The sequence below is a fragment of the Lolium rigidum genome, chromosome 4 (assembly GCF_022539505.1).
Source record: "Lolium rigidum isolate FL_2022 chromosome 4, APGP_CSIRO_Lrig_0.1, whole genome shotgun sequence".
In the NCBI taxonomy this organism is placed as follows: domain Eukaryota; kingdom Viridiplantae; phylum Streptophyta; class Magnoliopsida; order Poales; family Poaceae; genus Lolium; species Lolium rigidum.
In genome coordinates, this window is record NC_061511.1 from 125,733,749 (window position 1) to 125,755,652 (window position 21,904).

Genomic DNA, 21,904 nt, shown 5'->3' on the forward strand with positions numbered 1-21,904 from the left:
GAATCATCTGGAGTTCGGGACAGTGCAGCATATCAGTAGTGCACACATACATACACGACCCCTCCGTCAAGAATGTTTCTTGCTCTGCGCCAAGGACTCGGCGATGTCCACGGAGAGGCAGTAGGCAAGGGACTGTATCGTGATCATCGGGTTGACGCCGACGGCGGTGGGGAGGAGGCTGCCGTCGCAGACGTACAGGCCCTCTGCCTCCCAGCTCTCGCCGCGGCCATCGACGGCGCCGTCCTTGGGGCTGGCACCCATCCGACAGCTGCCCATCTGGTGCGCCGAGCAGAGGAGCGCCCATGTGTCCGTGCCGGCCTGCAGCGGGCCCCTCGGGACGGTCACCTCGTCCAGGAACGCCTCCAGATCCTTTTCCTGCACGCCCTTGCACCGCAGCCGCAGCCCGTCGCTGCGGTGCGTGCCCACCTCCGCCGCGCCGGCGGCCACCAGGATGCGCAGCGCGCGGCGCAGGCCCTTGCGGAGCTCCTCAGTGTCGTCGCGGCTCGGGGCGAAGTGCACGCGGCCCTCTCCGTCGACGGTCCCCGCGGCGCGGTCGCGGACCAGCGCGAACGCGTGCGCGGTGCGCGCGTACCGGCGCATCCGCTCCTTCATGTCGCGGCCCGACTCCCACGGCACCAGCGAGGCGAAGGCGCCAGGCCCAAGCGCCGGCGTCTCGATGATGGTGCGGTCGGTGACGCGGTGCATGCTGGTGATGATGCCACCCTCGTAGCATTTGCCCGTGATCTGGTTCGTGTCCGGGAAGTACCCCCACGCCATGGACACCGGGTGGAGGTGCAGGTTCCGGCCGACGTTCCGGTTCCTGAGCCCGCTGTTGCGCAGCAGCGGCGGCGTCATGAGCGCCCCGCACGCCGAGATGGAAACCTTGGCCTCGATGCGCAGCTTCGTGGGGATGCCGTTGTTGCTCACGCACGTCGCCACCATGCCGACGCACTTCTTGCCCCGGCCGTTCTTGCCGCTGCCGCCGCTCTCGAGTATGAAGCGCTCGGCCTTGCACCCGGCCAGGATCACCGCGCCATGCTGGACGGCATCGACGAGCCACGTGGTGTCGGTGCCGCGCTTGTCTCCCGTCGGGCACCCGAGGAAGCAGCTCCCGCAGTGGTGCTCCTCCGACGAGTTGCGCGGCACGGCGTCGACCGGCAGCCCGAGCGCCTCGCACCCGCGGCGGACCACCTTGTTCTGGAACCCTTCCTCCCGGCACACGTTGGTGACGGCGAGGCGGGCACACACCGCGTCCATGGCCTGCACGTATGCTGAGCCCGTGAAGACCGGGAGCTCGTGCTCGCGCGACCACTCCTGCAGGACCTCCCGTGGCGTGCGGATGCTGGCCGACCAGTTCACCGCCGAGCCGCCGCCAACGGTGGCGCCGGCGTACAGGACGGTCGTCACGTTGGTGGTGCAGAAGATGCCGCCCTGCTCGTAGAGGCGCTCCATGGACGGGCCCTCGACCGAGCTGTAATCGTCGGCCGTGAAATAGTCTCCCTTCTCAACGACGACCACCTTGTGCCCCGCGGAAGCGAGCACCGCGGCAGCCACGCCACCGCCGCAACCTGAACCGACGATGACGACGTCGCATTCCAGCGTGTGGTGCGAGCCCGATGCCGTCGGCTTTACCGCGAGGCCCTTGTCTGCGAGTGACCTGAGCAGGGCTGCGTGGTCGAGCTCCCTGGTCTGCACGACGCCGTTGTCCAAAGAACGCCGCGTGCTAGCTTCTGTTCGACTTTCCCTCCGTTGCTCTTCCACATCTGGCACGCTGTAACCTATTGCTTTCCAGCATGGATTCTCAGAGTTTTTCGTCACCTGCAATTTGGAAACGGAGATAAAAGTTTGATGAGCCAACTATCTTCTCTAAAGAAAAGAAAAGGACAATTCACAAAGTAATCGAATGGAAGTAGATGTTCGAATAATAGGTAAATATAATGGATTGTGCTCAGAGGAAGTACTACAAGTGTCTGTTTTTTTTCGGCTGATGAAAATTAGGGTAAAACCTCAGCCCAGCCCGACGCGACATTTGGGCCCGCTTGGTAGTGGCCGCACTGCTTCGGCCACATCGCTTCGGCGCCGCCGCCTCTCGTAGGCTTCCTTAGCGCCGCCATCAATGACACACTTTGGCTCCAACGGCCACGCCAAGCATGGCGCTTGACGGCTAGACTTCCGCGCCGCCATAAATGGCACACGCTTGGAGTCCCGCTCCGTACTGAAGGCCTCCATTTACGCCGGCCTTTATAAGAACACCGGCAAGTCCTTGCCATCACCACACCGCCCCCATCGACAACCTTCTTCGTGACACAACCTGCTCCCACCCGACTAGGTGACATCCCGACCTCATCAACAAGGCCATGGGGAAGAAGAAGGAGGCGAAGCTGCACAACCAGGTGCTCGTCTGCACCGACGTTGCTTGGGCCATGTACAACAGGAGGACGCCGTGTGAGGGCTGGGACAACGTGCACCTGCCCGACGGGCGGCTCCTCGGCCACCGGTGGATGCCCATGCCGGCGGTGCCACGTTTGGGTTGGGCGGATCGTCCATAGGCGGTTGATACATGCATTTTACATCCTCAATATAGATACATACATGGTTAGTTTTGAATGCTGTTTTCCATGATCACTCATTATTTATGTCTTTTTACTTGATTTACGGGACTTTCCTACAAATTCCCTTTCATTGGTATTTAATTTTTGGGAGGCAGAAAACCTCCTTTTTCATATTTTGCCCTAAAAATAAAATGACAAAATACATCAGTTTGTCATCGCGATAAAGATCCTAGGCTAAAGAAGTACTAAAGGGGAGCCACGAGGACCAAAAGAGGTCAGGTGGCGCACCCCCCTCTGCTGCGCGCTCCACCCAGGCCCATTTGGCCCTCGAGCACCGTCTCGACCCCTTCTTTTGACAGAACCTCTGTCACGCCACAAAACCTTCACCATAATTTTCCCGAGATTTACAAAGGCAGCGACAGAGGCGAAAGTCCTCTCCTACTCCGGGAAAGGGCAGATCCTGCATCACCGGAGCCTCCGGTGAGAGGGAAATTGACGCCATCATCATCACCACTCCTCCTTGGCGTAGGGGGAGGCCTCTTCATCAACATCTCCATCAGCACCTGTAGGATAACGTTGCATAGAAAACAAAAATTTTCCTACCGCGAACACGCAATCCAAGCCAAGATGCAATCTAGAAGACGGTAGCAACGAGGGGGTATCGAGTCTCACCCTTGAAGAGATTCCAAAGCCTACAAGATGAGGCTCTTGTTGCTGCGGTAGACGATCACTTGCCGCTTGCAAAAGCGCGTAGAAGATCTTGATCACGATCGCTTCCGGCGCCACGAACGGGCAGCACCTCCGTACTCGGTCACACGTTCGGTTGTTGATGAAGACGACGTCCACCTCCCCGTTCCAGCGGGCAGCGGAAGTAGTAGCTCCTCTTGAATCCGACGGCACGACGGCGTGGTGTTGGTGGTGGTGGAGAAGTCCGGCGGAGCTTCGCTAAGCGTGCGGGAACTATAGAGGAGAGAGGGGCGGCTAGGGTTTGGGAGGGGGCGCCGGCCATCTAGTGGTGCGGCCACCTTGTGGTGCTTGGGGTGGCCGGCCCCTCCCCTTGGTCCCTCATTATATAGGTGGAACCCCAAGAGGTGGTGTCCAAGTCTTCGAATAAGACCCGAACCAAAAACCTTCCATAGAAGGGGAAACCTAGCCAAGCTAGGACTCCCACCAAGGTGGGAGTTCCACCTCCCATGTGGGGGTTGGCCGGCCCCTAAGGGGAGTCCACTTGGGACTCCTCCCCCACTAGGGTTGGCCGGCCATGGAGGTGGAGTCCCATGTGGACTCCACCTTCCTTGGTGGTTTCTTCCGGACTTTTCTAGAACCTTCTAGAACCTTCCATAGAACCTTCCGCGACATTTTAATTCACATAAAATGACATCCTATATATGAATCTTATTCTCCGGACCATTCCGGAACTCCTCGTGATGTCCGGGATCTCATCCGGGACTCCGAACAAATATTCGAACTCCATTCCATATTCAAGTATTACCATTTCAACATCCAACTTTAAGTGTGTCACCCTACGGTTCGTGAACTATGCGGACATGGTTAAGTACTCACTCCGACCAATAACCAATAGCGGGATCCGGAGATCCATAATGGCTCCCACATATTCAACGATGACTTTAGTGATCGAATGAACCATTCACATACGATACCAATTCCCTTTGTCACGCGATATTTTACTTGTCCGAGGTTTGGTCATCGGTATCACTCTATACCTTGTTCAACCTCGTCTCCGACAAGTACTCTTTACTCGTACCGTGGTATGTGGTCTCTTATGAACTTATTCATATGCTTGCAAGACATTAGACGACATTCCACCGAGAGGGCCCGAGTATATCTATCCGTCATCGGGATGGACAAATCCCACTGTTGATCCATATGCCTCAACTCATACTTTCCGGATACTTAATCCCACCTTTATAACCACCCATTTACGCGAGTGGCGTTTGATGTAATCAAAGTACCTTTCCAGGTATAAGTGATTTACATGATCTCATGGTCATAAGGACTAGGTAACTATGTATCGAAAGCTTATAGCAAATAACTTAATGACGAGATCTTATGCTACGCTTAATTGGGTGTGTCCATTACATCATTCATATAATGATATAACCTTGTTATTAATAACATCCAATGTTCATGATTATGAAACTAATCATCCATTAATCAACAAGCTAGTTTAAGAGGCATACTAGGGACTTCTTGTTTGTCTACATATCACACATGTACTAATGTTTCGGTTAATACAATTATAGCATGATATATAAACATTTATCATAAACATAAAGATATAAATAATAACCACTTTATTATTGCCTCTAGGGCATATCTCCTTCAGTCTCCCACTTGCACTAGAGTCAAATAATCTAGTTTACATTTGTAAAGATATAACACCTTGGCCTTCTGGTGCTTTATCATGTATTGCTCACGGGAGAGGTTTTTAGTCATCGGATCTGACACGCTCGGAAACGTATGTATTTTGTAATTCATTTGCGTCTCAACGCATCACTCATTTCCAAATGAGTTGGCATTTAAATATGTTTGATCTTCGGTGGAACCTTAATTCCATTGTATCGAAATATGTCACTAGTATTGTCACACACAATATAGCTTCAAAGTTCGACTCTGTCGGAACTACACCAAGTTCTCAAAGAACCTCTTGACTTAACATCCTTTGTCATTGTCAAAATAATGACATACTCTGCCTTCTTTTGTAGAATCCGTCACAATATTTAGAATTCTTCTAACTCTAGCATAGACAACTTCTAGCTCATTGTGCTACCTTTTAAACAACACTTAGTCTAATTTGAGATTGAAAATATATTTTATATGTGACAAAACCAATATCGGTGTAACACCTTACAGCGATTTGTTTGTCATTTCTTCATACAAAAAATATATATATATATCCTTAGTTCTTCTAAAGTACTCAAGGATATTCTTACTGTCGTCCAATGATCATCATATGAATCATTCTGGTATATGCTCATAACACTTTATAGCACATGATATCTGATTGTGTACATATTATTCGTGATCTATAATCACTCATGTGTTTTTACTCATTGAGTGTCGGATACACTCAAGTCTTGTTAAACCTTCACATGACAAGAACATTTTCTTAATATTTCTATATTGAACTACTTCAATATCCATCATATGTACTTTGACTTAAACTTATTTATGTGTTTCAATCTATCTTCATAGATCTTGACACTAAATTTGTTTCGATCCATATCCTTTCATTGAAGTTAATTCTCAATGAAACCTTTTTAATCAAGTATATAATTACATCATTTATAACCAACTATATGTCACCTACATAAAGTATTATAAATGTGTCTTAGCGCTCCCACTTAATTTCTTGCAAATGCAAGCCTCTTCATCGTCTCTGATGAAATCAAAAACTCTTTGACTATTTCATCTTGGTGAAGATTCAACTCCGCGATACTTACTTCCTCCAATTGAAGTTCGTATACCTATCTAGTATTCCACGGACCAGCAAAACTCTTGGTTGTATCTTGTATACACTTTTAATACACACTTCTGATAAGTAATGTATTTTGCCATCCTTCTAACATATCTCATAAAAGAAATAAGTAGTGATTACTAGAATAATCCATATAGACTATAAGCATTGCTACGGAAGATCTAATCTTGTCATAGTCAACTCTTTGAACTTTGTCGTAAACAATTTTTCGATAAGTCAAGCTTTCTTCAAGGATATTTCATCCAAGTCTATCAATTTCATAGATCCATTTACTTTCATAAAGTATTCATCTATCTTGGATTTCATGGCGCATGGCCATTTTAATGGAGTCAGGGCCCATCATAACTTCTTTGTTTTGTAGTTGGTTTATCATTGATCAAAATCAATCCTTTGTCCACAAATCATTTATTTGATCACAAAGTAAACCATACCTACAAGGTTCAATATGTACTTCGATCTCCATGGCTAAAACACTTTGTAGTCATGAGAGCCATGATCGTCGTGGCCGCTTCCGAAACCAATTCCGATGCTTGCGCTACTCGATCATTATGCTCAGGTTCATAAACCTTATCAAATTATATTGTCCTCCCACTCAAATACTTCACTCGAAACAATTTCTCGGAAATAAGAAACATTGACAAACACTTTTGTCTTTGTCTCGTGGGAAGAATTCCCAATTAAATCTCTGGGATAACCAACAAAGACATTCATCCTATTTTGGTTGACTATTAGGGTTTATACCCATGCCATAACTTGTATGGTGTCATTTCAACGGATCATGATGATGCTCTATTCGGTGTAAAAGCGGTAGTCACTAAAGCATAATCCACAAAAATATAATGGCATCAATATTTTATCTCATCATTGATCCAACAAAGTTTGGATATATCTCTTGGATACTTCATCATCACTATGATACTCCAAGAAACGTAAGTTGTAGAACAATTTCATAACTCTCTTAGATGTTCGCTAAAACTTGTAATTCAAATATTTCCACCATGATCCAATCATAGATATTTGATTTCTATTACAATGATTTCCACTTCATGCTGAAATTTATTTGAATCCTATTCAAATGTTTCAAACTTTTCCTTATTGAATATATCCACATATATACTCAATTCATTGTTTGAAAGTTTTCATGAAGTAGAAGAATCTTCCGCACACAACTATGCCCAGTGAACCACATATATCATTATGTATGTTTTCACTAAGTTAGTTGCCTGTTCAACTCTTCGGCCTATGAACGGTATTTCAGTCATTACCTTTTAGAAAAGATTTTGCAAGTGCCAAACGATTCAACAAATCGAATGACTCCAAAAATCCATTTGCACGGAGTTCCTTCATGCGATCCTTTCTAACATGACCTAAATTGCGGTTCCACAAATAAGTGGAATTCAAATCATTTGCCTTATGGCATTTTTAGCGTCGATGTTATGTATGTGTGTTTCACCATTAAGATTTATAATAACTTATCCATCATACATGGAGTAATGTCATAATTTGAACAACTCATTGTTTTCATTTGACCAGAGCAAAATAACAATTATTAAGTTCTTTATTATAAATTCTAAGGGGTAGATAGAATACCAACGACGAACATAATAACACTTTATTTTGTTCCGGACGTGCATTCCTATCATATTCCTTGTCGAGTCACTTAGGCCATTGTATTCTTGTATTGCGTTGTTTTGTATGACACTTCATACCAACCAATATGGTATTAATACCCAAGAATTTCATTGTGTGACTTAACTAGGAATACAACCATAACATGTATATCATTTATATACACCTGAGCTAGACTTTCTAGTCTTTTCTTTTCTTTTGCCAAAATATCTTTTGCAGTTTCTCTTTTAGCTTTCCTCATTATTCAGAAAAACATTTCAACATCAATAACTTCTAGGTTTGTTGGTCAAATACCAATAACCTTGAGATTCTTACTTTGAAGTTGATCATCATATGACAAGTGTTTCAGATTTCACTATTAGTAAATTTGTAATATGTGAACAATTTCACTCATAATTTTATCCATCAATTCATGATAACTTTCTGAGACCATGTCTGTACATGCTAGGCTCATAAAGTTTAAACCTTAGTATTCGCATATGCAAAACTGGCTTGTATCCGTTGGAAGCACACGTAGAATCTATAACACCCGATCATCACGTGATGCTTCGAAACGACGAGTCTTAGCAACGGTGCATACTAAGGACAATCACTTCATGGATATGCGAATATTGTTAGTGCCCCAATAGTTGGAGGATTGGGACGCCTTGCGTCTTCAACCTTCGTACATTCCCATAAAACTTATGAGTTTATGTAGTCTCACCAAATTTATATTCTATCATCTTGCAATAAGGTCTTAGATATCACATATATCTCGTACCTTGATTATTTCTGAAAACTAAATTTTCAGCTCCTTACTTTTCAAACAGATTTGAACTTCAAGTTTCACGGAGACAAGATAACTTTAGGTACTAATTGAAACCATAGCTCTCCGAATCAACAAAGTGAGTTTCACTAAATGTTTGCAATAGGACTTAATCATTTCTTGATTCATTAACAATACGGTACTAATCCGTAAAGTTTCTAGTCGGATATTAACGAGTATTTCTATCTCAATTATAAGACTAGCGCATAGTAGTAAACGGATGCCAATACTACAAAATTAATTCAAAATACTACTCGGACTATGTTTATGATAATTAGTTCATGTTTTAATCTAATTACTAATGAACTCCCACTTAATACAACATCCCTCATAGTTGTAAAGTGGTACACGATCCAAATCCACTACACCAAAACCGATCATCACGTGAGATGATGTAGTTTCAATGGTGAACATCAACATGTTGATCATATCATCCATATGACTCGTGTTCAACCTTTCGGTTTCCATTGTCCCGAGGCCATGTCCGTACATGCTAGGCTCGTCAAGCAAACCCAAGTATTCCGCGTGTGCAACATGGCTTACACCCGTTGTATGTCGAGTTTATCACACCCGATCATCACGAGATGCTTCAAAACGTCGAACAATGCAACGGTGCATACGAGGGAAGAACACTTTATTATCTTGATATTAATGTGAGGGATCATCTTATAATGCTACCGTCGCGATCTAAGCAAAATAAGATGCATAAAGGATTAACATCACATGCAATTCATATGTGATATGATATGGCCCTTTAGCCTTTGCGCCTTCGATCTTCATCTCCAAAGCACGGACATGATCTCCATCATCAACGGGCATGATCTCCATCATCGTCGGCGTAGCGTCAAGGTCCATGGCGCCGTCCTCATGGTTGTTCACCTCATGTAGCAACTATTACAACTACTTTGAAATACTACTCAACATGAAATTTAAAGACAACCATAAGGCTCCTGCCGGTTGCCACAATACAATAATGATCATCTCATACATATTCATCATCACATTATGGCCATATCACATCACCAAACCCCGCAAAAACAAGTTAGACGTCTCTAATTTGGTTTGCATATTTTACGTGGTTTAGGGTTTTCGAGAGAGATCTAATCTACCTACGAACATGAACCACAACGTTGATACTAATGTTGTCAATAGAAGAGTAAATTGAATCTTTACTATAGTAGGAGAGACGAGACACCCGCAAAGCCTCTTATGCAATACAAGTTGCATGTCGAACGAGGAACAAGTCTCATGAACGCGGTCATGTAAAGTTAGTCCGAGCCGCTTCATCCCACTATGCCATAAAGATGCAAAGTACTCAACTAAAGATAACAAGAGCATCAACGCCCACAAAACCATTGTGTTCTACTCGTGCAACCATCTATGCATAGACACGGCTCGATACCACTCGTAGGATAACGTTGCATAGAAAACAAAAATTTTCCTACCGCGAACACGCAATCCAAGCCAAGATGCAATCTAGAAGACGGTAGCAACGAGGGGGTATCGAGTCTCACCCTTGAAGAGATTCCAAAGCCTACAAGATGAGGCTCTTGTTGCTGCGGTAGACGATCACTTGCCGCTTGCAAAAGCGCGTAGAAGATCTTGATCACGATCGCTTCCGGCGCCACGAACGGGCAGCACCTCCGTACTCGGTCACACGTTCGGTTGTTGATGAAGACGACGTCCACCTCCCCGTTCCAGCGGGCAGCGGAAGTAGTAGCTCCTCTTGAATCCGACAGCACGACGGCGTGGTGTTGGTGGTGGTGGAGAAGTCCGGCGGAGCTTCGCTAAGCGTGCGGGAACTATAGAGGAGAGAGGGGGCGGCTAGGGTTTGGGAGGGGGGCGCCGGCCATCTAGTGGTGCGGCCACCTTGTGGTGCTTGGGGTGGCCGGCCCCCTCCCCTTGGTCCCTCATTATATAGGTGGAACCCCAAGAGGTGGTGTCCAAGTCTTCGAATAAGACCCGAACCAAAAACCTTCCATAGAAGGGGGGAAACCTAGCCAAGCTAGGACTCCCACCAAGGTGGGAGTTCCACCTCCCATGTGGGGGGTTGGCCGGCCCCCTAAGGGGGAGTCCACTTGGGACTCCTCCCCCACTAGGGTTGGCCGGCCATGGAGGTGGAGTCCCATGTGGACTCCACCTTCCTTGGTGGTTTCTTCCGGACTTTTCTAGAACCTTCTAGAACCTTCCATAGAACCTTCCGCGACATTTTAATTCACATAAAATGACATCCTATATATGAATCTTATTCTCCGGACCATTCCGGAACTCCTCGTGATGTCCGGGATCTCATCCGGGACTCCGAACAAATATTCGAACTCCATTCCATATTCAAGTATTACCATTTCAACATCCAACTTTAAGTGTGTCACCCTACGGTTCGTGAACTATGCGGACATGGTTAAGTACTCACTCCGACCAATAACCAATAGCGGGATCCGGAGATCCATAATGGCTCCCACATATTCAACGATGACTTTAGTGATCGAATGAACCATTCACATACGATACCAATTCCCTTTGTCACGCGATATTTTACTTGTCCGAGGTTTGGTCATCGGTATCACTCTATACCTTGTTCAACCTCGTCTCCTGACAAGTACTCTTTACTCGTACCGTGGTATGTGGTCTCTTATGAACTTATTCATATGCTTGCAAGACATTAGACGACATTCCACCGAGAGGGCCCAGAGTATATCTATCCGTCATCGGGATGGACAAATCCCACTTGTTGATCCATATGCCTCAACTCATACTTTCCGGATACTTAATCCCACCTTTATAACCACCCATTTACGCAGTGGCGTTTGATGTAATCAAAGTACCTTTCCGGTATAAGTGATTTACATGATCTCATGGTCATAAGGACTAGGTAACTATGTATCGAAAGCTTATAGCAAATAACTTAATGACGAGATCTTATGCTACGCTTAATTGGGTGTGTCCATTACATCATTCATATAATGATATAACCTTGTTATTAATAACATCCAATGTTCATGATTATGAAACTAATCATCCATTAATCAACAAGCTAGTTTAAGAGGCATACTAGGGACTTCTTGTTTGTCTACATATCACACATGTACTAATGTTTCGGTTAATACAATTATAGCATGATATATAAACATTTATCATAAACATAAAGATATAAATAATAACCACTTTATTATTGCCTCTAGGGCATATCTCCTTCAGCACCATCATCATCACCATCTCCATCAGCGCCATCATCATCACCATCTCCATCTTTGAGATCACTTCATCCCCCTCTTAGTTTGTGATTGATTGAAACCCTGATATCGTTTAAGTTCTATTTGCATGATTGTGATTGGCAAATTGTCTTTATTTGGTGGAGAGATTATATTTTCAGATTGTGTTGTAATCCATATGCCTCTGATCCATACCATGATTGGCACTTGTGAGTAGATCCCCATGTTCCTGAGCGTATAGGGTAATTTGGCTATGATTTCCATATAATATGCAATGAGTATTTGGTCAAGTTTTTATCTTTATGTGGTTCTATAATGTTTAATGCGAACGTCGACCTCATATTGCTTCACCTATATGGGCTCATAGGGCCGCACTTTTATGTAATGATAAGGGTTGGAAGGTTTTTCCAATATTTTGAGTTGTATTAGAGGGGATCATGTCAGGGGCCAATGAACTAACTGCTATGATGGGATATTTATATCTTAATGATTCCTATGTTTTCTCATGAAAATGGCTCTAGGAACCATCATAACGGGTGTATTTTCTCATATCTATGGTTGCACCTAATTTAGGCTCCGCCCCTAAGGGAATGAAACTTGACAAGATATTCATCATATTGTGTAGAAATTTAAATGCTAAGTAAATCCACACACACACACACACACACACACACACACACACACACACACACACACACACACACACACACGCACGCACACACACACACACACACACACTTGAGCTTGTCCTCTTTCCGCATAGTGGATTGGGCTTTCTCTCAGCATTTACTTATCGCTATTTACTTCTTGCACTTTATTTTATTGGAAACTACACACCCAAAACACCAAACCACTGCACCCCTTTTATTGTTTTACTTGTCAAACTTACTAACCAATACCTTTAACTCCTAGTGGGTTCGACAATATTTCCTATTGAAAAATACTACAATTGATCTCCTGCACTTGGGAGCTATGAGAGGTCCCTCCTGCCGCCGGACCTTCGCGCCTTCCCTGCGTACACCGTGAACTACCCAATGTGGGACACATTCTCGATGATCGAGTATGACCCGAGGCAGAGGTCTGGGTACCTCAACGACAATGAGTAGATGTAGACCCACCTTTTCACTAAACATAATGCACGATGGTCCTCGATGTTTTCTCTATCGTAAAGACCTTGACTACCACATGAAGATTTAAGATGTGATCCCACGATCATTGAGCCTTATGTCGGCAGACATGATGCGCCTTGAGAGAGTTGGAATTGGCTGAGTGGCACTGCCATTTCTTCCACCCTTTGCTTCCAACATTTTTATTCCAGAGTGGGGTAACAGAAGAAGCTGACAAACATGCCATGGAGGCTCACAACTAGATCGAGGATGCGTTGCTATGCCTTTCTACATGATCGACCTATCTCTCTCAATGTTATTATTGTTCTACATTCTAAACTTCTTGTCAAGAGGGCTACAAAGGTTGGTACAACCCTCTAGGGTTGATGAAGTATTCCATAGGCCTTCCAGACAGTGTAGTTCGAGGGTGTGGGTTGGCCACCTACACCTTTACATACCACCGAGGGTTACCTTTTTGACATTAAGTAGTTCTGATGTAGCCCCGCCAAAGGACAACACTACACCAAGGCCAAGTAGTCCCCCAAGTGAACCGATGACACGAGCCCGAGTGACAGCTATACATGACAAGGTGAATTCTCTCCTCTCTACCCTCGATCTCAACACACACTTGAATGGCGTACTACTTCATTCCGGTGTTCTTTGCATGCTTAGGTACGAGCCTCGAGGAATAACGCGGAAGGAGCAACTAGTTGTGTTCAAGGAAGTAGAAGACAAAGGAAGAGAAGAAGAAGATGAAGAGGAAACACGAGAAGAAGGAGAGAGGCCGGTGGTACCAGCCACAGCCACCGGCCAAGGAGGAAAACATCAATCTCTCACCCCATGGATTCTACCTTTGTGTCTCTATTGGCTTAATCTAACCAGCTAAGGGAGTTCAATTTGGTTTGTATCTGGATTGTGTGAGTGTGTTTTGCTTTTGGAGTTTTATTTCCCCTCTTTTCGCATCCCCTCATCCACCAATTTTGGGCCAATTCGTGAATTGGGACAACATCTAGAGGCCCAAGCCTCATGATATGGTATCAGCACTCTTGGTTACCACGAATTTGACCCCCCACCCACCCAATTTCGTTTCTAGAAAATTTCCAAAAAAATCTCCAAAAAATAGCCCTAATTTTTTCTCTTGACGGATCTGCGATTTTGTTGAGTTTTGAGTGGTTTTGGTCCATTGATTTCGCGTTCCTAGTGTTGATCTACTATTTTCCCCACTTTTTAGCCTCCAATTTTTCGTTTCCTTCGATTTGGATCGAATTTGCTCAAGAACAGTTCAAGAACAACTCGTAGGCGCGAGTAGGAAGACACATCCGCGCACGACCGGTACCACCGGCCACGCGCCACCGGTACTACCGGCCGGGCCTCTCCGACACCACCGCAGATCCTGCCACCCGCGTGAAGACCGACACCACCGGCCGCTCTACCGCCGCTGCCCACGCGGTACCACCGCCCACGCCACCGCCAGCGCGCTGCTGGCCCTCCACCACCGACACCACCACCCCTCCACCATCGGTACCACCGCCCCCTCCACCGGCCAACACCACCACTGCCCCACCACCACTACCGCTCGCACGTCACCGGTACCACTGCTGAGCACACGTCGGTACCACCGCCGTGCGGTTTGACCCCAATTTTTCTCTAACTTGTGTTTGTTTGTCCCGGTTTGAGTGCCTTTCTTGTGATACTAACCCGCAGCTCCGAAGCAAAGCGATGACAACCTCGACACCTCGGACTTGCAAACGTACATTTGACTCCACCTCCATCATCGCAAGTTGGTGTTCATCGCCGCCTACGCATCTTAAGTATAACTTGCATTCCACTTTGTAACCCCTCTTCCTTTTGCGACCTATACGACCGATCAAAACTTATCGAGTGTTGCGAAACATTGCACGAGGTCCCGACCGTGAGGGTGATCTTGTAAGCAAAGCTCGGGGCGGAAAGCAATTGCAAAGGCAAAGATCATAGTGTGCTAGTGAAAAAAAGGGAAGTGCAAGTGCCACCGACACAAAAGAGTACAAAAAGCTTTTAAGCAAGCAAGAGAGATAGAGAAGAGAGACCTTGTGTGAATCTTGGCGTTTCATCTCTTATTCAACCTAGCTACCGCCTCTCTTGTGTTAGTGTGACAACGAGTACCACCCTTGCTAATTGGTTTTTTTTATTCCGGTCATTCCTTGTTCACACTAACCCTGTTCTTTTCGTTTGTGTGTTCCACATCTTTTCCGTGTCAAGATCCAACACACCGTCACTGTCACCTTCAATATCGGTCCTTATGAAGACACCATCGAGTGTGATGTGGTTCCAATGACGGTTTGACACATGTTGATTTGCTGGCCATGGCACTATGACAAGAAGGCTACACATGACGGTCACTCCAATGTCTACACCTTCAAGGTCAAAGACAAGAAGTTTGAGATTCTCCTAATGACTCCTAGCCAAATAATCGTGGACAATGCGAAGGCTTTAGCGAGGGCACAACAACAAAAGAATCATGATGACTTGAGGGGTGAGGGAGTGATCCACCTAAAGGAGAGTTTAGCGCCACAAGCCAAATATGAGTGAGATGAAGAGTGTTCTCATAGCCTCATCAAGTTCATACTAAACATTTTTACTTATTCACTCATAGTTTACGAGAATGTACTCTCTCGCTTTATAACTTTAACTCATCAAAATTGTGAATTATATTACTAGAGTTAACTACAAAACTAAACATCTAAATTTACAATATACAATATTTTAGTATAACTGTAAGACTTATTTTTGAAAATTCATATGCACAAATATTTCCATCGACACATCCACCAATTTTTATTGAATTGTCTAAGAAAATCAAACGACTAACGAAATATATCTATTAATTTGCCACTTACATAAACTCTCTTTGTAGTGCCCTTAAATATAAAAATAACAGTACAAAGATCTTTATGGTTGATAGAGATTTCTAGAGTGCATGGTTTCAGGTCGAGAGAAGGGGCAAGTATCAATATACTAATAGATTATTATTTCCTACTAGTACAATGCACATGCATTTCCATGAAGCCACTTAAGACGAGGGACAGTAAGACTAGTTATGTTGCTTATAGTGGGTAGTATAATATAATATTATCATAATGAATGGTATCATCTGGTAGCACCATAGTTTTATTATATTTATAGATTTGTAGAACCTGCAAAATTGTGTATAAGATCTATTTCACATCATTTTCTCTAGATCTACTTGCTATGATAGGATATCTACCTATAATACCACCACGGTCTCTCTCATCATTAGTTATAAAGATACGTTAGTTTTTTTTTGCATGCAAGGAATACATGATACTACCTATGATACCACCACTGTGGGTAGTGTTAGGCAACCGTAACAATGTGTCCCAAATTTTGTTTTTAATAACTTTATTACTCAACACTTTAATTAATGATGCAAGGTGCCGGTCATGTGCATGCTCCTGCCCCTAACACGACGACGTTAGACTAGTCATAGTGGAGAATCACATATAGTAGTGTCATGCATATGACACTAGTCAATGTTATTAATTTCATGCTAGCATAGATGTAGTATCATACATGGGTGTATTAATTTAACTTGTAGACTCATTTTATCTTAAAACGTGTGCTGTTATGGTAGCATTCCTAGTTACCACAGCAATTTATCTCTTCATATAATGAGATGACATGTCATCAAAATTTCTAGTTGGCAATTCATGTAGGTGCATGTTACTTCTTTAGTTACGCCCACTATAAGTAGTCTTAGTTAGTGGCGTGTGTCACTAGGACAAGCCATGAAACACTATCCAACGTAATATTTCCGCTTGTTGATTCAGATATTGGAGTCCGAAATTTCCTGCTTTCTATTTGCTGATTTCCCACATGCTGATTTTTTGAGGTAGTTCTTGTCATCCTCTTTCAAACAAAATTGATTTTTATTTTAGTTGAAGTTTTCTAGCTTAGGATATTGCGTTTTCGATTTTTGTTCATTGGTGTGTGTTTAGATTTGGAGGGGCCAGCCTTCTGCCTCCCAGGTTAGAATATCTAGCCATGACACACCAGATATTCTGGCGGTGGAAAATTTCTGACCCGTAGATATTCATCAAATATCCGGACTTCAAATCCGACCAAGAAATTTGAGTTGCGCCAAGTTGTGTGGCTCTTTATTATCACTCGAATATTTTGGCTGCCCAGGATTTTCTGGAGGTGGCCGGAATATCCACCCCCTAGCTATTTAGAGCATCTCCAACTGCCCCTATATCCCCCCAAACAGCTTTATGAGGGGCGTTGTAAGAAAAATCTTGCCCAACCGCCCCCATAGCATATTTTCTACTGGCACATCCCATTTTTCCATCTAGAGTCCCCATGCCGCACGGGAGCATCAGGTGAAGCTGAAAAGTGGGTGAGCCAATTCTGTCGGCGAAAGGAGGAAAAAAAAGGGTGGCCCATTTCACTCCTTTCCCTGCCCAGTCCGCCAAATCACCGATGCCGCTACCCTCTCTGCCTCCGCCTTTTCCATGCCGATAGAAAGGCCGAGCCACCCGATAGACCCACCCTGCCCTACCTCGATGTCCATCGCCCCTGGTCCACCGTCCGCCGATAGTTTTGATCCCATCTCGTGGACACACGGGTGGTTGGTGAATTGCATGGCCATGGATTCATACAACGAGGAGATGCTGACATCTCTACTATAGGAAGAAGCTAATGTTTGGCCTATATGCCCGGTAATTGAAGGCACGACGTGGAGATTTGAATCCAGGGCGGTGCAAGAGCAAACCGAGGGAGAGGTTGGAGGGCTATTGCATGTATCCATCTGCTCATGTTTAATTGACGTCCGATACTACCTAGCTGCATGTTCGCTTAGCTACACCTTGTGTCGATTAAACATGACCAAAGGTAGTAGTACGCCAAATACTTTGCCGATGATCCATTGCAGGGCGATGTTGTATTTCGGCATCATTTCATAATGAACCGGAAGCTGTTCATGAAGATTGTGGTGGCCTTCAGGGAGTTGAAGTTCGACGGTTAATTCGTTTGCAAGCAAGACTATGTTGGCACGATTGGCTTCTCTTCAATTCGAAAGTGCATTGATGCTTTGAGGATGCTTCCCTATGAAGCTCTTGGTAATACACAAGATGACTATATGCGCATGACCAAGTCCACTGTCATTGAGTGCATGTACCGGTTCCACGGAGCAGTGGTGGCAATGTTTGGACCATTTTACTTGAGAACATCCAGTGCAGAAGACACTGTCCGCATCATGGCACAAAACACAACAAGAGAATTTCCTCGTATGTTTGGAAGAATCGATTGCATGCATTGAACATGAAATAAATGTCCATTTTCTTGGCAAAGAATGTACAAAGATCACAAAGGAGTTGGCAGTGTGGTGCACAGGTTCATCAATCTTGATGCAGAGGCTTAACTTTTTTCCATTTTCGAGAAAAAACAACCCGGCGCATAGAAGATGTTGAAAGAAAAGTGACATGGCCATCATAGACGAAGGTATATGAGTGCTCAGCGTCATGTTCTCGGAACGCTTTTCCAAGCCGAAGAGGATAGGATACCCACAACTGATCACCCAAGGATCAGAGATATTCTAATGTAAGTTAGATATACTTTAGCTTAGTTATTATACTCACTCGGGTTCAATATAATTAGTGAAAATGGATGTATCTTGATATATTTTAGTGTGTAGATACATTTATTTTTGAAAATTATTTTAAACCGGTGGGAGTATTTATTTCTTGATTTTTTATAGCTATAATTTTTATATACTTGTATTCAAAGAGATATATTTTTTTCGGGAAAATTCAAAAACATATGTGCGCTTGTGGTGAAAAGGTCATTCCGGTACCGAATGGATCAATATGTTCTGATCGATGTAATCAGGAGCATTGTTTAAAATTTGTTCTGATCGATGTAATCAGGAGCATTGTTTAAAATTTGTTCTGATCGATGTAATCAGGAGCATTGTTTAAAATTTCAGTTTCAGAAAAATTTCACCCACTACAGAAGTCACTAAAATCACTGAGTTTTAGTGCTTTTGTTTTCTGTTTGGTCGAACAACCAGAATTTTCTATTAAAATTCATTCAAATATTATTATCTTTAAAAAAATATTTTGAATATTATTATTTTTTTTTTTTTTGCGAAACACAGTACAATCAAAGACGCTCATACATACGCGTACACACTCACCCCTATGAACGCACACACGCACACCCTACCCCTATGAGCACCTCCAAGAGATCGCGTTGAATAACTGATCCGGCGGGTCTTGAGATTGACGAAGTCACCACAGGCGCCTCGCTGTCGACGGGAACGTCGCCTCCCACTGAAGAATATTCCGCCTTTATGAGACATCAAAGTGTCAAATCTGGGATTTGAACTCTGGTGGGTTGGGGGTGCCACTGCCCTCCTAACCATCCAACCACGGGAATTCCTGTGTAGTACTGAAAGTACATGGAGGCGCTCCGGATGAATTCAAAACATGTGTACCGGAACCCCGGTGCAGATAAATTCATGACCAACACGGACATGTGCGATGTCACCCAAATCAAGAGTCTTCAGGACCGCACGCCAGGACATCCATCGATCTGGCTTGTAATAATTCATTTTGATTGCTAAACTGATGATTGTGCAGAGCCAGAGCCAAAGACTAGCGAGATTAGCACGTGCGCACCGTGGTGTAGAAGACGTTGAGGCAGATGATCTTGACGATGGCGAAGGCGATCTTGACGGGGATGAGCCAGCGGGCCCTGGTCCACCCCTTGAGCGCCTCCTCCCGCCGCTCCACCGGCATGTCGGCGAAGCGGCGCACGTACGGGAACTCGCCGGAGAGGCACAGTCGGCCGCACAGCGCCAGCGTGCCGAGCCTGGTACACAGGAGCCAGAGGGTGACATTCACCAGCACCACTCCCTCCCATACGCACCGGGACGCCAGCTCTGCAACCTGAGAACATGCAAACCAAGCGCTTAGTTGGCTCATCAAGAGTCTTACTTCCCATTCGTCAAGTCACCGTCCAAGATCCCAGTTGTGCTCTGCAAAAAGTCACCGTTCTAAGAAGTTTAGAACGCTCTGACTCATGAACTTCGTCGATCGAGCTTTCAGAAAGAAAAAAAAACTTCGTCCATCGGTTGCATGTTGTTCTCCCTTTGATATTAGTTGTCGAGTAATTTATTGAAACATAGAAAAACTTAGGGTGTGCATAAATTTTAGTCGACCAAGAACTAACTCAATTCTAAGCCACGTGATGCTATTGAATTTCATTTGCAACTCATAAATAACATGAATCCTAAAGCAATTCAACGCTTTAGATAATTTTTCTCGATTGCAAACCACATTTCAAGTACATTACTAGTAAAATCTCATCTACAACCACGTGGACAACTCATGTTGCGACTGACTAAGAACTAGTTCTTACAGGAAAACCGAAAAAATCTGTGTAGTGCATATATGCTCTAAAAGTCGGTACGGGAAAGAGATTATATGTGGATAACAAAAGGAAGAAGAAAAGATAATATGTGTGGCTGGTAGCTACCTTCCGAGACACGCTGACTCCACAAAATTATTGGTACAGTACCTGCACTCACTGTCCAAGCAAGGCAAGAACCACGTACCTACGGAAGGTACTACGAGCACAGTAATATATGGGTGAGCTGAGGTCGATCGATCACCTCGTCCGGGATGGTGGAATCGGCGCCGGAGGCGAGGTAGAACCGCTCGAGGTCCTTGTTGCCGCACGGAGGGTCGACGCGGCCGTCGAGGGCCTCCTCCTCCTCGGGCTGCAGTGACGGGATGAGCGCGCCGCACATGGCCCGGAGCGCCTCCATCTGCACCGGGCGCAGCCCGTGCGTGTACTTGTCCCGCCTCAGCACCCGAAGCAGCGGGTGCCCCGCCGCCGCCTTCTCCTCCCTCTCCGGCGCCGGCGCCGCCATTACCGTGAGCGGAGAGCGCGCGCTGTGTCTCGGGCTCGGCTTCCGTGTGTGTGACGACGTGCACTTCACCTCTTCCCGCGCGTTTGGCATGTATAGTGACGCAGAGTGATGGGGGTTGATAGGCGTCAATCTCGTTATTTAATACCGGTTAACCAACTAACTATTGATGCTGAAAGGTAACGCCCGGTCCGTCCAGCTAATGACGATCGAGGAGCTGGCCGGGGATCCTTCGTGGCACTTCGATCAATTTCTAGCACCCCGACCGCAACGTGGCAACAAAGAAATGTCTGTACTTTGCAGAGAAGATAAATTTTTCAGCAAATAAGTATTTTTTATTATTATTTGAAAGATGTAAGCATTACACTTGATCTATACATATAATGAGAAAGAGGGCCAGTCAGATGAGGGGTGACTATGACAGCACAGGGTGGTTCTCCTAATATCAACCCTTGTCAAGAGCATCCTTGCTCTTATTGCCCCTCTCTGTGTTAGAGTATACGTATGGTTTAGATAATTTAGGATAGAGATAGATCTCGTGTCTTGTCTTGCATTCCAAAATGATCCCTGTACGTCTATATATACTCGTCCATTAGGCTCAATAATACATCCATCACATTCTGCATATTCCCCTCTATCGTTCTACATGGTATCAGAGCGGCGCCAATCTTGACCTAGCTGCCGCCGCACTTCCGCACCGCCCCCGGGGAGATCGATCTCCATGATCTACTCCGGGGGCCGCGCAATCCGTATGAGGGTTTGTACGCCGATCGGTTGATCGGCTACCCTCTCGTCTATTTTTTCCCGATCTGTAGATCGGTTTTTTGTCCATCGGTCGCTCGACCGACGTTTTCTTTCCTTTTTTGGTTTTACCGATCATAGATCGGATTGAGTCGCCCATCGCCGTCGTCCACCTGCACCTCTACTCCAACCTCGGCGTCGACTGCACCGGCCATCTTCATCAACCGCGTGGCGTGGCCGCACACGTCACACATGGGACGCCTACGTGGGACGCAGCAGGCTGTCTCGTCCGCGCGGTCTCCATCGCTTGCCCGTCTTTGCCATCATCGCCGGGACATCACCGACAACGTCGCAAACGACTCCTATCTGTGGCGCGTAGTTGAAAGTGCATGGAGCCCCCATGTCTGGTTTTGGTAATTAATGACAATCCCTA

The 21,904-nt window shown here is 45.4% G+C and overlaps 1 protein-coding gene across 1 annotated transcript; it reads right to left on the bottom strand.

The window, feature by feature from the left end:
• Positions 1-58: 58 nt before the first annotated feature.
• LOC124705559 (long-chain-alcohol oxidase FAO1-like) lies at positions 59-20,811 on the bottom strand. The gene is made up of 3 exons (XM_047237266.1): positions 20,473-20,811; positions 19,478-19,747; positions 59-1,818 (listed from the first exon to the last, which is right to left on the bottom strand). The coding sequence occupies exons 1-3, from the start codon at positions 20,731-20,733 to the stop codon at positions 67-69; spliced, it is 2,283 nt and encodes a 760-aa protein (XP_047093222.1). The 5' UTR covers positions 20,734-20,811; the 3' UTR covers positions 59-66.
• Between the last annotated feature and the right edge of the window lie 1,093 nt (positions 20,812-21,904).

Coding starts and splice junctions, on each gene's coding strand:
- LOC124705559 (XM_047237266.1), bottom strand. CDS start 20,733: ATGGCGGCGCCGGCGCCGGAGAGGGAGGAGAAGGCGGCGGCGGGGCAC. Junction 19,748..20,472: donor ATTCCACCATCCCGGACGAG/GTGATCGATCGA, acceptor GCATGTTCTCAG/GTTGCAGAGCTGGCGTCCCG. Junction 1,819..19,477: donor TCAACGTCTTCTACACCACG/GTGCGCACGTGC, acceptor TCCAAATTGCAG/GTGACGAAAAACTCTGAGAA.